Below are 15,689 nucleotides of genomic sequence, written 5' to 3' on the forward strand. Positions count from 1 at the left end.
TGCAGGTAAATGAGTAAACAAATGGGATAGAAATGTATAAAACAATGTGATAACAATTTATAGTACTGGCGTGAATCAAGTATAATGGTTGCACAGTACCAGGGAATCCTCAGAAGAGGTGCAACTGGGTCTTAAAATTCTGGTAGATTTTTAAAGGAAAAAAAATCAGGTGAAAAGGGAGGAGGTGAAGCAACTGGAGGAGGAAGACAGGATATGCAGAGGGGAGGGAACAAAGCATGTGATGTGTTTGGGGCAGCAGTTTGGACGTAGCAGAAGCATACCGTACAATGCAGGAATAATGATAAGAAGAGTGGCTGGGAAGCTGGGTTAGAGCAGGAAGCCCAAGAACCTTGCTTATCACACAAGATCTGGGACACTAAACAAAGCGCATTGGATATCAGCAAAGGCTTTTAAGCAAGAGAGGCCCAATGAGAGTTTTAATTTTGGAATGGTAATTTGTGGGCAGTGTGAGGAAGAAATGGGCTGGAGGCAGGAGACTTGGCTGCAGACTGAGCAGGAGGCCAGGCACAAGACAAGGAGGTAGAGAGATTGATCAGTCAACAATGGCTACATTTCCCAGCCAGGGCAACTGAGAAGTGCCTCTGAGTTCATTAAACATTGCAGAATGACCACGTGTCTTTCCTGAAAACTCACTGAGAAGAGAAAGGGAATAATACCAGCACATTCACCAGGGAAGGAAGGAGGAGAGATAAAAATCAAGTCTTGGAAGAGAGTGGCAGGGTGCTCAGGGCAGAGGAGGATGAGCCTGAGGGCCTACAGCGAATGTACCGACAGGAGCAGCCCAGTGCATGCTGGTTGACTATAGCCATGTTCAAGACCAGGAAGTGCCATATCTGGCAAAGTGGTGAAGGCAGGGAGTTACCGGCAAGTCTATATTTTTCTACCTCGAGCTACTTTCCAATGCCCACGCAGCCAAGTGACATCTTCTTCTGCCCAGTCCCCTCCCCAAGGGGGCTTTCCTCAGAAAACAAACCAGAGAATGCCCGGACAAGGCACACCGGGCTCAGAACAGCATGGGGGATTAAGTGAGCATCTGTGTGCTGCACACAATTCCCTATTCTCATCCTGCTCCCAGAATGCAAGCAGCCACCCGTGAGGCCCCAAGGCAGGCACTAAGAAGATCCTCCAGGTGTTCCCACTTGGGAGTCCTCCAGTGGAAAGGCTGGCTCACTCCTGAGCACTACAGTGAGCTGCCCACGCACACAGGCCTTCTGGACAGCTTCTTGCTACTGCTGTCCCTTGGTACTGCAGGGAGTAGTTCTAGGACGCCCTGAGGACACCCAAGTCTGTGGATGCTCAAGTCTCGTATACAAAAACTGTGTATGTAGTATTTGTACACAGGGTATCAAAAAGTTCCTGGAAAATGGAACTAAAATATACATTTACTTAGGGGCAAAAAAAGTAAAATCCACATATATAAAGGGTCTTCAAAAAGTTCATGAAAATGTGCATTATGAAAAAAACTATGCATGGATTTCAAATTTTATTTGCATCAGAATAAACTTTCTTTTAATTCCATTTCCTATGAACTATTCAAAGCACCCTTATACAACCTGTACAGATCTTTATGTACACTCCAAATCATCTCTAGAGTACTTATAATACCTAACATAACATAAACTCTATACAAATACTACATAAATAGTTGCTACACTGTATTGTTTAGGAAATAAAGACAAGAAAAATGCACAAGTTCAATACAGGTGCAACCCTCAAAGGCCTAACTACATAGAAAATATTTCAGCAATAACATATCTTTTCAAATATTTTCAATCTGTAGTTGACTGGATTCACAGATGTGGAACACATGGATAAGGAGCACTCACTGTAGTTTTTTCTTTTTAATATTTACTTATTAAAGCAGAGTGACAGAGAGAGATCTTCCATCACCTGCTGGTTTACTCCCCAAATGCCCATAACATCCTGGTCTAGGCCAGGCTGAAGCCAGGAGTACATTTAAGCATGAAAAGAAATCAAAGGTTCAACAGGCATTTTTTTCTAAAACCTCCAAGATAATGGAGGTGTGGGAGAGGGGAGAGGGGAGAGGGGAGAGGGGAGAGGGGAGAGGGGGAGAGGGGGAGAGAGAGAGGGGGAGAGGGGGAGAGAGAGAGAGAGGCCAAAGAGAAAAGAATCTAGACAAAATAGGAACAAGGAAAAGAGTAGAAAAAGGCTCCAAACTGCAGGCTAAGTGATTCAGAGACAGAAATGATGGGATTGTACTCAAAAGACAAGAATTGATGGTGTCCAGATTAAGGGGGAAAAAAAATGAACAAATCAGGTTACAACCAAGATTTCTTTTGGGAATTAAAAATGCAATAATTGTGATATACATTGAAAGTTCTCTACCCATTCTTCACTTCTTTCCTAAGAAAGAAAAACCAATCTTAATTGGCAATATGACCAGCTAAACATATACTTCCCAGTCTCCTTTGCAACTCATTGTAATCACACAACTAAATCCCAATCAATGAAATACAGGAAGTATGGAATGGGACTTTGGGGGAGGGTTCCCAAGAATGACTCATTTTGGGAGGTCATCCTTTCGCTGCTCTTCCTTTCTCTACTGCCCCCCCCCCCCCCGGCTGTGCTGGCAAGGCTGCAGCAGCCACGTCCTGCAGGACAGAACAACATGCTAAGGGAAGCAAAGAAAGAAGACCACAGGAGCGTGGGTTGCCTGGGACCACGGAGCTGCCATGGCAGCCACGGTCACCCATCTCTGGCTCCTTCTGTATGAGCCAGATGAAGCCATTATTATTTTGTGATTAAAAACAAGTCTTTAAATTTATTTATTCCCACTTTACTTGAAAGGCAGACAGAGATCTTCCAACTGCCGTTCGCTCCTCAAATGCCTGCAATTGCCAGGACTGGCCAGGCTGAAGCCAGGAGCCTAAGACCTCAGTCTGGGTCTCCCATGTGGGTGGCAAGGACTCAAGTACTGAGCCATCACCTGTTGCCTCCCAGGGTCCCATTAGCAGGAAGGTGGATTGGAAGCAGAGTCAGAAATTGAACCAGGTATGCAGGTGTCCCGAGCAGCAGCCTAACCACTGCTCCAAACACTTGCCTCTATTTTGTGATTTTGTTATCACAATCACACCAAATCATGTCTGATATAACAATCGCTATTTAGAGAAAATCTGGGGCTGGCACAGTGGGTTAAAGCCCTGGCCTGAAGCGCCGGCATCCCATATGGGTGCCGGTTCAAAACCTGGCTGCTCCACTTCCTGTCCAGCTCTCTGCTATGGCCTGGGAAAGCAGTAGAAGATGGCCCAAGTCCTTGGGCCCCTGCACCCACGTGGGAGACTTGGAAGAAGCTCCTGGCTCCTGACTTCGGATCAGTGTAGCTCCAGCCGTTGTGGCCAATTGGGGAGTGAACCAGCGGATAAAGACCTCTCTCTCTCTCTCTCTCTCTCTCACTCTCTCTCTCTCTCTCTCTCTGCCACTCCTCTCTCTGTGTAACTCTTTCAAATAAAATAAATAAATCTTTAAAAAAATTTAAAAATCTCATTAAAAGAGGTAAGAGGTAAGATTCATGAAATAGCCCAGAAAAGAGAACAAAATGTTAAGTAAATGAACAGTAAGAGAGAGAAAGAAAATTAGAGAACCATGGAAGAAGATATGAAACAGACATAATGGAGCAGGGTGGGAGGTGGTGGGGAATCAGCAAAGCAAAGTCATAAAAAAGCATGAATTTCGTGAACAAACAAGAACAATCACAGGGGAAATGAGAGAAGTGTCTGACGAGGACATTATGCTAAATAAAATGAGCAAGTTACAACAAGGTAAATACTATATGATTCTGGGGCTGGTGTTATGGAGCAGCAAGCTAAACTGCCACATACAATGCTGGCATTCTGTACTGGAGCACTGGTTCGTGTTCCAGCTGCTCCATTTGTAATCCAGATCCCTGCTAACAAGCCTGGGAAAACAGCAGCAGATGACACAAGTGCCTGGGGACCTGCCACTCACATGGAGACCAGAATGGAGCTCCAGGCTCTGGGCTTTGGCCTGGACCAGCCCCACCTATGTGGCCACTTAGGGAGTGAATCAGTGGATGGAAGATCTCTTTCTCTTTCTCCCTCTTGCATTCTCCCTTTCAAATAAATAAATAAATCTTTAAAAAATACTATATGACTCCACTTATATGAAATACCTAGAGAATTCGAATGGTGCTGTAATGGGTGGGGCGGGGGGAAGGAGTATGAGGGAGATACATAGCTTCAGTTTTTTTTTTTTTTTTTTTTTGACAGGCAGAGTGGACAGTGAGAGAGAGACAGAGAGAAAGGTATTCCTTTTTGCCGTTGGTTCACCCTCCAATGGCCGCTGCAGCCGGCGCATCGCGCTGATCCGAAGCCAGGAGCCAGGTGCTTCTGGTCTCCCATGCAGGTGCAGGGCCCAAGGACTTGGGCCATCCTCCACTGCCTTCCCGGGCCATAGCAGAGAGCTGGCCTGGAAGAGGGGCAACCGGGATAGAATCCGGTGCCCCAACCGGGACTAGAACCCGGTGTGCCGGCACCGCAAGGCGGAGGATTAGCCTGTTAAGCCACGGCGCCGGCCCATAGCTTCAGTTTTAATAGATACATAGCTTCAGTTTTTTGTTTTTTTTTTTTTTTTGACAGGCAGAGTGGACAGTGAGAGAGAGAGATAGAGAGAAAGGTCTTCCTTTTGCCGTTGGTTCACCCTCCAATGGCCGCCGCGGTAGCGCGCTGCAGCCGGCGCACCGCGCTGTTCCGATGGCAGGAGCCAGGTGCTTATCCTGGTCTCCCATGGGGTGCAGGGCCCAAGCACTTGGGCCATCCTCCACTGCACTCCCTGGCCACAGCAGAGAGCTGGCCTGGAAGAGGGGCAACCGGGACAGGATCGGTGTCCCGACCGGGACTAGAACCCGGTGTGCCGGCGCTGCAAGGCGGAGGATTAGCCTAGTGAGCTGCAGCGCCGGCCAGTTTTAAAAAAAGAGTTATGGAGATAGAGGGTGGTGATGATTACATAATATCATAAACATATTTAAAAACGTGAAGATGGACAGTCATATGCTGTGTGTATTTTACATAGCAAAAAAAGATAGACTATTGGACAGGTTACTGAGCCAGGAAGTAAAAAAAATGATGTCTGACATGGAGAGATGAAGGAGCTGCCATAAGAATATGTCATTTAGTCACAGGGAATGGACAGAGGATGCAACTTTTTTATTTAAAGTGGGGTGTTCCTAATAGAGCACCCAAAAAGTAATCTATAGAAAGGAAACTGACACTGTGAGATGCGATGACGTAGAACAGCCCTTGTCTCGACTGCTGAGGAACATGTTCTTTTTCATATGATTTGTTGAACTCTTTATTTAGTGTAGGGTCAATCTTATGTGTATAAAGTTAATTGAAAATAAATCTTAGTAAAAAAAATAAGATTGGGAATAGAGAAGGAGAAGGAAGAAAGGTGGGAAGGCAGGTACAATGGGAAGAATCCCTATGTTCCTAAAGTTTTACTTATGAAATGCATGAAGTTTGTATACCTTCAATAAAAGGTTTCTGGGGAAGAAAAAAAAAAAAGAAAGTGGGTTTTCTGGGAGTAGGATGTAAGAAGGGCTGCAGTGGTGGCGTGAAAGAGCAGGGACTACTGTCCCATGTGACTGCTAACATCAGCTACCTTATTAAACTGTACACTGTTTTGATAAAAATAATTGAAAAAATTTTAATAATGCTCCTACAACTAAAAAGGTTGCCACTAATTTAGAACTAATAAAGAGGGAGCTGGTGCTATGGCTTACTGGGTAAAGTTTGAGTCTTGGCTGCTTCACTTCAGATCCAGCTCCCTGCTATTACACCTGGGAAACAGCAGAAGACGGCCCAAGTACTTGGGCCCTTGTACCCACGTGGGAGACCCCGAAGAAGTTCCTGGCTCCTGAATTTGGTCTGGCTCAGCCCTGGCTGTTGCAGTCACCTGGGGAGTGGATCAGTGGATAGAAGATCTCTTTCTCTCTTGGTCTCTCTGTCTCTGTCTTTCAAATAAATAAATCTTTAAGGAAAAAGAAATGTAAGGAAGGAAAAATCAGCATGTACAGTGTTTGTCTTTAGACATCGCCTGCTCTTGGTCTACACCTGTCCATCGGGATCTCAAGGCGCAGGGTGTGGTGGAAGATCATGCAGGGGCTCCCAGAACAGGCAGTCATGGGGGCCATGTCCAGCTGCACAGTGAAGCAGCTCTGAAGCTTCCCTGTGGTCTCACTGAGCCTTCAGGGTTTTCATGTGTAGAATGCTAATATCTATTATATGAGGGCCCTTCAGAACATTTGTGGAAAACAGAATTCAAAGATTCTATTATTTGGCTGTATAAATTTTTTGAAGCCCATGCAGTTTCTTCATAATATTCATTTTCCATGAACTTTTTCTTTTCTAAAGATTTATTTATTTACTCAAAAGTCAGTTATACAGAGAGAGGAGAGGCAGAAAGAGAAAGAGAGAGAGAGAGAGAGAGAGAGAGAGAGAGAGAGAGAAAGGTCTTTCATCCTTTCATCCGCTGGTTCACTCCCCAAATGGCCGCAACTGCTGGAGCTGCACCAATCCGAAGCCAGGAGCCAGGAGTTTCTTCCAGGTCTCCCACATGGATGCAGGGGCCCAAGGACTTGGGCCACCTTCTACTGCTTTCTGAGGCCATAGCAGAGAGCTGGATCGGAAGTGGAGCAGCCAGGACTAGAACCAGTGCCCATATTGGATGCCGGCGCTTTAGGACAGGGCTTTAACCCACTGTGCCACAGCACCAGCCCCTCCATGAACTTTTAAAAAACTTATTTATTTGAAATGTAGAGTGGCAGAGAGAGAGACAGAGAGACAGAAAGAGACAGAGAGACATCTTCCATCTTCTGGTTCACTCCCCAAATGCCTGCAACATCCAGGCTAGGCCAAGCCAGGATCTCCCACATGGGTTGCAGGAACCCAAGTACTTGAGCCATCCTCTGCTACCTCCAAGGGTGCACTAGCTGGAAGCTGGATCTGAAGTGAAGGTGGGACTTGATCTCACTCAGTTATGGGATGTGGGAATCCCAAGCACTGAGTTAACCCACTGCACCACAGTGCCCCCTCCTCCAGCAACGTTGTGAAGAGCCCTCTCATTACACAAATAGATAGAAACCACCTAGAACATGGTGGATCCTTACAAACCATGGGCTTTCTCTTTCAGAGTTTCTCCTGCCCGGTGAGCCTCTGAGAGTCTTGTCTCTGTGTTTTAGACTTGAGAAAGCAAAGGCATGTTCCTTTAGCCACCTTCTCTCCTTCCTTTCTTGCCTGGTTTGGGAGACTCATCTTCCACAGACAAAATATACCAAGTGCCTGCCAAGCAGTTTGTCATAACACACTGGCACTTCTCTTGAAAGGAGAAATGCATTTCAGTCACATTGGCATTAGACCTCAGCTGAGTTTTCAGTGAAAAGAAATTGATATTCAATTTCTAGCCATGGCTGCCAGCTCTGACATTACAGGAATAGATAGAAATTTCTGCTTAAAATTAACTACAGTGTCTGTAACAGAGGAGAATTATAAATAATTCAGCCCATCCCATATGGGCACCGATTTGAGTCCCGGCTGCTCTACTTCCTATCCAGCTTTCTGCTATGGCCTGGAAAAGCAGTGGAAGATGGCCCAAGTCCTTGGGCCCCTGAACCCACGTGGGAGATCTGGAAAAAACTTCTGATTCCGGGCTCCTGGCTTCAGATTGGCGCAGCTCTGGCCGTTGAGGCCAGTTGGGGAGTGAACCAGCGGATGAAAATCTCTCTCTCTCTCTGCCTCTCCTTCTATCTCTGTGTAACTCTGACTTTCAAATAAATAAATGAATCCTTTTTAAAAATTTTAAAATAACATGTTTTAAAGTAAATAAATAATTCAGCTGATACCTGAATACAATATTTTAAAAAGCAAAATTAACAAAAATTTTTAACTCACGTCATGATAACACGCAGTTGAGACTCCAGCATGGTTCCAAAGCACTCACCTTCTTTACTTGGCCTCCGCTGGCTACACAGCTCTGGGAGAAGTTCCTCACGTAGTCCCCCAGGCCAAGTCCCTTCACTCCTGGAAGTCTGCTTGTTCCAGTCGGACCTGTGCCCCTCCCAGGAGGCGGTGGGCAACCTGTCAGAGCTACCAGGAGGGAAAGAGGTAGGGGAGTTGAGGTCCAAGAGAAAGCTGTCCTGTAGGGTTTGTTTGGTAGCCTTTTTGCCTTTCATCTTCTGACCCTCAGGGCTCCTGTCCCCCTCTCCTTGCCTGGGCTGGCTACTCTCAAGATCCCTGGTTAGCTGCAGGAGCTGGTCCATGTCCTTGGCGAATTCCAGCAGAGTGCCCTCAGAGAGGCTTCGAGCAGGGCCCTCAGAGCCATAGGTAGGAGCTTTTTCCAGGAGCAGATGCTCAGAGCAGTGGACAGCTTCTGTGCCTTCCCTGAGCACTGGCTCAGGCACCCGGGAGAGGCCGCAGCGGTCCATGGACAGAGAGAAGTATGAGTAGTCCACGGCCACGTATGTCAGCATGAAGTTGATGGTGACGATGGGAGCCAGAATGTTCACCTGGCCCACAAGGACAAAGGCCATGGTCACCAAGCTGGTCAGGCAGATGGCAGTTACAGGTGTTTTATTTGGTCCTTTCTGAAGAAAGAAAAGTACCATTTAGGACTCAGAAATTTCAAACAGGAAGTACCAGAAGGTTCAGAAGTTACATGAGAGAACCCAAACTCATAGTGGCTCAGACAATTCCTACCATGTGACTGTTTATCTGCAAACCTGAGACAATCATATCCAACCTGTGGGCTCATCTTGAGAGAAGAGCCAATGCAGGTCAAATGCTGAAAACTGAACTCACACACAGCGGGCTCCTCGTGTACCACAGGAGGTAGTTTTATCAGTAACTATTAGCAATGGACATTTTCAAAGAAATCTGACTTCCAAATGTTTTCCCTTTTTGTCATTCACTGCATTTTATCACCAGCCTTGGCAATCAAAGAAATGCCAAGTTTATTCTTCCCATGGAATGCTGGGTCCAGGAAAACAGAATCCGTGGAGGGGCTGGTGCTGTGGCGCAGCGGGTTAAAGCCTTCACCTGAAGCGCTGGCACCCCACATGTGTGCCGGTTCTAGTCCTGGCTGCTCCTCTTCTGATCCAGCTCTCTGCTATGGCCTGGGAAAGCAGTGGAAGATGGCCCAAGTCCTTGGGCCCCTGCACCCACATGGCAGACCTGGAAGAAGCTCCTGGCTCCTGGCTTCGGATCAGCACAGCTCTGGCTATTGCAGGCATCTGGGGAGTGAACCAGCAGATGGAAGACCTCTCTCTCTCTGTCTCTACCTCTCTCTGTAACTCTGTCTTTCAAATAAATAAAATAAAATCTTAAAAAAAAAAAAAAAGAGGGGCTGACACTGTGGTGCAGCGGGTTAACGCCCTGGCCTGAAGCGCCAGCATCCTATATGGGTGCCAGTTCTAGTCCCAGCTGCTCCTCTTCCCATCCAGCTCTCTGCTATGGTCTGGGAAGGCAGTTGAGGATGGCCCAATTCCTTGGGTCCGTGCACCCGCGTGGGAGACCCGGAAGAAGCTCCTGGCTCCTGGCTTCAGATCGGTGCAGCTCCGGCCGTTGAGGCCTTCAGGGAAGTGAACCATCAGATGGAAGACCTCTCTCTCTCTCTCTCTCTCTCTCTGCCTCTCCTCTCTCTGTGTAACTCTGACTTTCAAATAAATAAATAAATCTTTAAAAAAAAAAAGAATCCATGGATTCTACTGGAATAGGGGATTCTGACACTAAACATTCACACATGCACATGCTCTCACATACCTGTTTAATGGAGGTGGGCTCAGTGGCCTTTAGGGGGACAGCAGTGGGAAAAATGCGCTGACACTCCTATAAGCACTCATCACAGTCACTGTCACAGTCACCGCTCAGTCCCCATGTTCTGTGCCCAAACAACTCCCTGTGGTCTACTGGCCACATTCTCTTTCTTAAAGGATACCAAAAAGGAATGAAAAAACAAGCCATGTCATGGAAAAAGATGCTTGTAGCACAAATAACTGACATAAGGTAACTAGCTTATACAAATAACTCCTAAAATATAATTGGAAAAAGACACACAATTCCCACCCAAAAGAACTGAGAAAAAGTGGCATTGTGGCGAGCGGGTAAAGCCACCCCCTGAGACAACAGCATCCTGGTTCCAGAGCCAGCTGCTCCACTGCCAGCCCAGCCTGCTGGGTGTGGTGGGAAAGCAGCAGAGGATGGCTCAAGTGCTGATGCCCTGCACCCACATGGGAGATCCAGAAGAAGCTCTAGGCTCTTGGCTTTGGCACGGCACATTGTGGCCATTTGGGAGTGACACAGCAGACAGATCTCTCTCCGTCTCTCCCAATCTCTCTCTCTGCAGTTCTGCCTTTCAAATAAATAAAATCTAAATCTTGGGAAAAAAAAAAGGATTCAGACAAGTAAAGTTTACACAAGAATATCAGTTAAACATCAAAAGGATGTCTAATGGCATTAAGTAATTAATGAAATGCAAATTAAAACCACAGAGAGAAACAGTTACACATCCATCAAAATGGTAAAAATTTTCAAGTCTGATAATAAAAAGTATTGGAAAAAATATAGAATGGGAACTCTCATCCACTGCTGACAGGAGTGCAAGTTAGTCTAACTATTTTGGAAAAGAGTTTGGTATTATCAAGTAAGTAGAGACATTTATCTAATGATTTAGCAATTCCATTAGCAGGTTTATAGTCTGGAGGGGCGCTGCATGGGCACCAGGCTACTAGTGCAAGAGTGTTCATCACCTTGGCCATCACAGTCCCAAATAACACCCAAGCTGCTGCCATGAGCAAAATCAGGGATGAACCTTATAAACATGATAGTGAGTGAAAAAAGCATGCCATAAGTATATATATGTTGTCCCATTTATTCACAGTTCAAAAACAGACGACAATAAAACTTTCTGCTTGGAGATGCCTGTGGAGGAAGTGAACCAGCAGTCACAAGTTCTGGCCCCAGGGTCACGTCCAGCACTGCCTGCCTACGTGTGCCCATGAGCTAATAATGTCTTAGAGTTTTTAAACACTTGGAGGAGAGGGCACTGAAAGAAGAATACTTTGTGAAATTCAGATATGTGTCTGTAGGTAAAGAACTGGGTATCGTCTGTGGCTCCCTGTGAGTACAACAGCAGCAGTTGTGAGCGACTCTGTTGGGCCTACAATGCCTACAATATTTACATCTGACCCTTTTCTGAAAACAATTGCCAAACCCCTGAGTAAAACCGCAAAGTAAGCAAGGAGATGACTATCACAGAAGTCAGGACAGGGGCCAGCACTGTGGTGCAGTGGGTTGGTGCCCTGGCCTGAAGCGCTGGCATCCTATATGGGCGCTGGTTCGAGATCCAGCTGTTCCACTTCCCATCCAGCTCTCTGCTATGGCCTGGGAAAGCAGTAGAAGATGGCCCAAGACCTTGGGCCCCTGCATGGGAGACCCGGAGGAAGCTCCTGGCTCCTGGCTTCGGATTGGCGTAGCTCAGGCCATAGCAGTCATTTGGGGGGTGAACCAATGGAAGGAAGACCTTTCTCTCTGTCTCTCTCTCTGTCTCTCTCTCACTGTCTATAACTGTACCTGTCAAAAAAAAAAATAAAATAAATGAATCTAAATCAGACCTCTCTCGGAAGGCACACTCTCAGTGATCCAGACATACGCCACTGGCCCCACCTCCTAGCCACCATACATATAATTAGATCAAGTCTCCACCCTTAATCCATCAGCTATTAGTATTAAGATGTTGGAGTTTAACACCTGCTATACCCCGAGCATGTTGTTAATTGTTTAAGCATTTAGATGTAACGCATTTGGATCCCCCGTTTATACACTCATTCTGGGCAGCAAACACAACATTAGTAGGGAGACTGTCTCCAGCTCATTGTCAAATGTGAATTTTTTGCCGGCACAGTGGCTCACTTGGTTAATCCTCCGCCTGCGGTGCCGGCATCCCATATGGGCGCAGGGTTCTAGTCCCGGTTGCTCCTCTTCCAGTCCAGCTCTCTGCTGTAGCCCAGGAGGGCAGTGGAGGATGGATGGCCCAAGTGCTGGACCCCTGCACCCACATGGGAGACCAGGAAAAAGCACCTGGCTCCTGGCTTCGGGTTGGCGTAGCTCAGGCCACAGCCATCATTTTGGGGGTGAACCAGCGGAAGGAAGATCTTTCTCTCTTTCTCTCTCTCTCTCTCACTAATTCTGTCAAATAAATTTTAAAAATGTGAATTTTTACTAATTGTATAATGAGAAATGGCATCTTAGAATACTGGGATTTGCATTACTGTTACAATGAATAAAGCCTAACGTTTAAGAGCTATTTATAACATGTCTGTGATTATTGATCATTTTCATTTGCTAGAAGCTCTTCTTTATTAGGAAAACTAATTCTTTGTGATGTATATTATAAATATTTTTCCTGGTTTTTCATCTGTATTTTAGGCTTGGAACCTTTTCTTTTCCAAAGCTTCATTACTGGACCAGTTTTTCTCTCTCCTTCCTGGCTCACCTTGTCATTGTGCCTCCACACCACCACGACACACTTCCATCATACACCAGACTGTGGGGCTGCCTGATCCTCAGCTGTAACCTCCAAACTGTAAGCTGGAATCAACCTTTTCTTCCCCCAAGAAGCTCCTCTCAGGTATTTAAATTAAAGTAATGAAGAGAAGACTTCAACAGACAATCTCCTAAATCAAGTATGATCTATCTTCCTCCCTTGGCAAACACACCTTCATGAGGATAGGGAAGTCCAGGTTCAAGTTCAGAATTCTTGCACTCCTCAGCCTTCTTCATGAAAGACACCCAGGCAGAGCCTGCAGTGGTAGCCCATCCCCTTCTCCTCCTAGATCATAGCATGGGCGTCTCACAGTCACACGTGGACTCTTCTCCTGCCCCTTGGTCCTACAGAGGAAGGGGAACTTGCAGATCCCAGAATTGGGCCGGGGTCCATCTGGGCAAGGAATTCTAGGGCGCATCCTCCTGGAATGTGGTCTAGAAGGCAGGACATGAGACCCATGTGGGCATGTCCCCTTGCCTCATAAACATCTTATACCCAAGGGCCAGAGCAGAATCCTGTAAAGCAATCTCTTTGGGCTTGAATCTAGGTGCCCATGGCTGTGGGAAAACAGGCACTTTCACACACTGCTGGTAAAAGCACACAATGATACCAATCTCTCAGAAACTGTTTTGGCAAGATCTATTAGCAGCGCATTTTTTTAAAGAAAGGTTTTATTTAATGAATGCAAATTTCACAGATATAACTTTAGGATTATAGTGGTTACTCCCCCTCTACCCACCCTCCCACCCCCACTCCCATCCCACCTCCTACTCCCTCTCCCATCCCATTCTTCACTAAGGTTCGTTTTTAATTAACTTTATATACAGAAGACTGACTCTATACCAAGTAACGATTTCAACAATTTGCACTCACACACGCACACAAAGTATAAAGTATTGTTTGAAAACAAGTTTTGCAGTTAATTCTCATAGTACAACTCATTAAGGACAGAGGTCCTACATGGGGAGTAAGTGCACAAGGACTCCTGTTGTTGATGTAACAATTAACACTCTTACGTATGATGTCAGTGATCACCCGAGGCTCTTAGCAATGCATTTATGCTTTCACCCAGCAATCCCGCTGATCCAAGCTATCCATTAAGCACATCTGTCTCATATATACAACATTATTCACGCAGGTAAGGTGATTCACCTCAGCACTGCTTACTGGACGCCACACAAGTGTGAACCTGTGGGGAGCTGAGTAAACAGACTCTGGGATATTCACACCATGGAAGAGGAGTGAGAGCAGTCTCTCTGCATTTGTATGAAAAGATGATTTCTTTTGCATCATTTTTATGTAAGCACTGCCTCCTAAAAACAAATGAAGTGAAAGAAAAATAAAACAAAAGGCACCAGCACCCAGAAGGCAGGAGAGCCAACAGTGCCGCCCTCCCCAGCCCAGTCTGCCTGAGGACGGAAATCAGGGAAGGACAAGGAGGAGATGAGCCTGGTTTGCTCAGGAGGGAGGCTGGGAACCTGAAGGCGGCGGAGGGCACCTGTGCACCCCAACAAGACAGTGTGAGCCCGAGTTCCTGGAAACTGGGAGTCTCTGTCTCCATTTCTCTCTTGTCAACCTCTGGGTTTTCAGAAGGTCTCTGGAGCGTCCCAGCCATTTCCCATCCCAGTCATACCGTGGCAGTTAAGGTCTGGGGCATGATGGTTAGTTAACAGGAAGCCCCAAGGCCAGGGCTGTGGAGAATCATCAAACTGCAACCCCTAGGGACAAGAGGAGCCTTGAGAGCAGAGTTAGAGCTGCAAAGACCAGCTCCCTTCCTAACCAGGAGATTCTTCTATGCTAAAGCTGCAGGACCTGGAAATTTTCTTCTCTTTATTTGAGAGACATAGAGACAGAGAAAGACAGAAACACAGAGAGCTCTCATCGCCAGTTCACTCTCCAAATGCCCTGGGAGCTAGGAACAATACAGGTCTCCCACGTGGATGGCAGGGACCCAAGTAGTTGAGCCATCACCTGCTGCCTCCTGGGGTGCCCATTAGCAGGAAGTTGGAGTCAGGAGCAGGGCCAGGACTCAAACTCGTGTACTCTGATATGGGATGCAGGCTCCCAACCTCCATCTTAACTACTAAGCCTAATGCCCCCCTCTGGAATTTATTTTTTTCAAAGGATAGGGTCTCCTCCATTCCCTGCTGCTCCAGTCCAAGCTGCTGCTGGGCCTGGCTGGCTAACCCAGTGCCAGGTGGCCAGGGTGCTGTGACATTACAGATGCTTCATCTAATTGACCTCAGCCTAAGCAAGCAAGAGGATGGGCTGGAAGAAGTGATCACAGCATTCTCATCTATCCCACCCCAGACAACTGATCAACTGGTCAGGCGTTCGAATCAGAAAAACTAAAGCATGCATGGGCCAACAGCTGTGTTAACGGCAAAAGGTATGTTTCTCAAACAACGGGTCACTCACCCCTTGTCCCAGGCAGGCGAGTGCAGGAATCACTTTCTCCTGCGCGATGCACTGCAAGATCCGGGGAGCTCCGTAGAGGCCTCCCATGCAGGAGGCCAGAGACGAGATGTACAAGCCCAGGAGGAAGAGGAAGCCCACCAGGGACACCTAGGTGAGAAAACGGTTTCATCATCCAGTGCCACAGCCCTTCCACTGCCGCCACACTGCCCACCCCGCTGCAGCTGAGCGGGATAGAGTAATTCCCAAATCCCCAGCCCCACCCTACTGCACACCACTGCTCCAGGTGAGCCCACATTTGACATGGACTACACAAGCTTTCTCAAACCGAGCAGGCATCAGACTCATCTGTAAGGCTTGTGAAAACATGGATTTCTGGGAACCAACTCCAGAGTTTCTGAATCAATGATCTGAGGGTAGGGGTGAGAATCCGGATTTTCAACAGGTCCCCAGAAGACCTTGATGCTGGTGGGCTGGGGACCACACTTTGAGAACCACTGGCCAACCACAAAGCTAACAGCCTCCTGTCTCTACGCTCTCCTCACTCTGTGTCATCCTTAGACTCTGCCAGAGTCACTGATCTGAACCAGATCTGACCCAAATGCCCCTGCTGCAAACGTGCCTGCAGCTCCCACATGGCTCATGACCATGTTTGCCCCACACTCAGCATACAGAGTCGT

The 15,689-nt window shown here is 46.9% G+C and overlaps 1 protein-coding gene across 1 annotated transcript in view; it reads right to left on the reverse strand.

Moving 5' to 3' along the window:
- Positions 1 to 15,689, reverse strand: part of SLC12A8 (solute carrier family 12 member 8) — a 179,112-nt gene that overhangs the window by 27,429 nt on the left and 135,994 nt on the right. Inside the window, exons 8-9 of the mRNA XM_062181070.1 lie at positions 15,013 to 15,159; positions 7,996 to 8,638 (exon numbers count right to left, since the gene is read on the reverse strand). Of these exons, the coding sequence (XP_062037054.1) occupies positions 7,996 to 8,638; positions 15,013 to 15,159 (790 nt within the window). The remainder of the gene's footprint in view (positions 1 to 7,995; positions 8,639 to 15,012; positions 15,160 to 15,689) is intronic.

Source organism: Lepus europaeus, chromosome 2, assembly GCF_033115175.1.
Source record: "Lepus europaeus isolate LE1 chromosome 2, mLepTim1.pri, whole genome shotgun sequence".
Taxonomy (NCBI): Eukaryota; Metazoa; Chordata; class Mammalia; order Lagomorpha; family Leporidae; genus Lepus; species Lepus europaeus.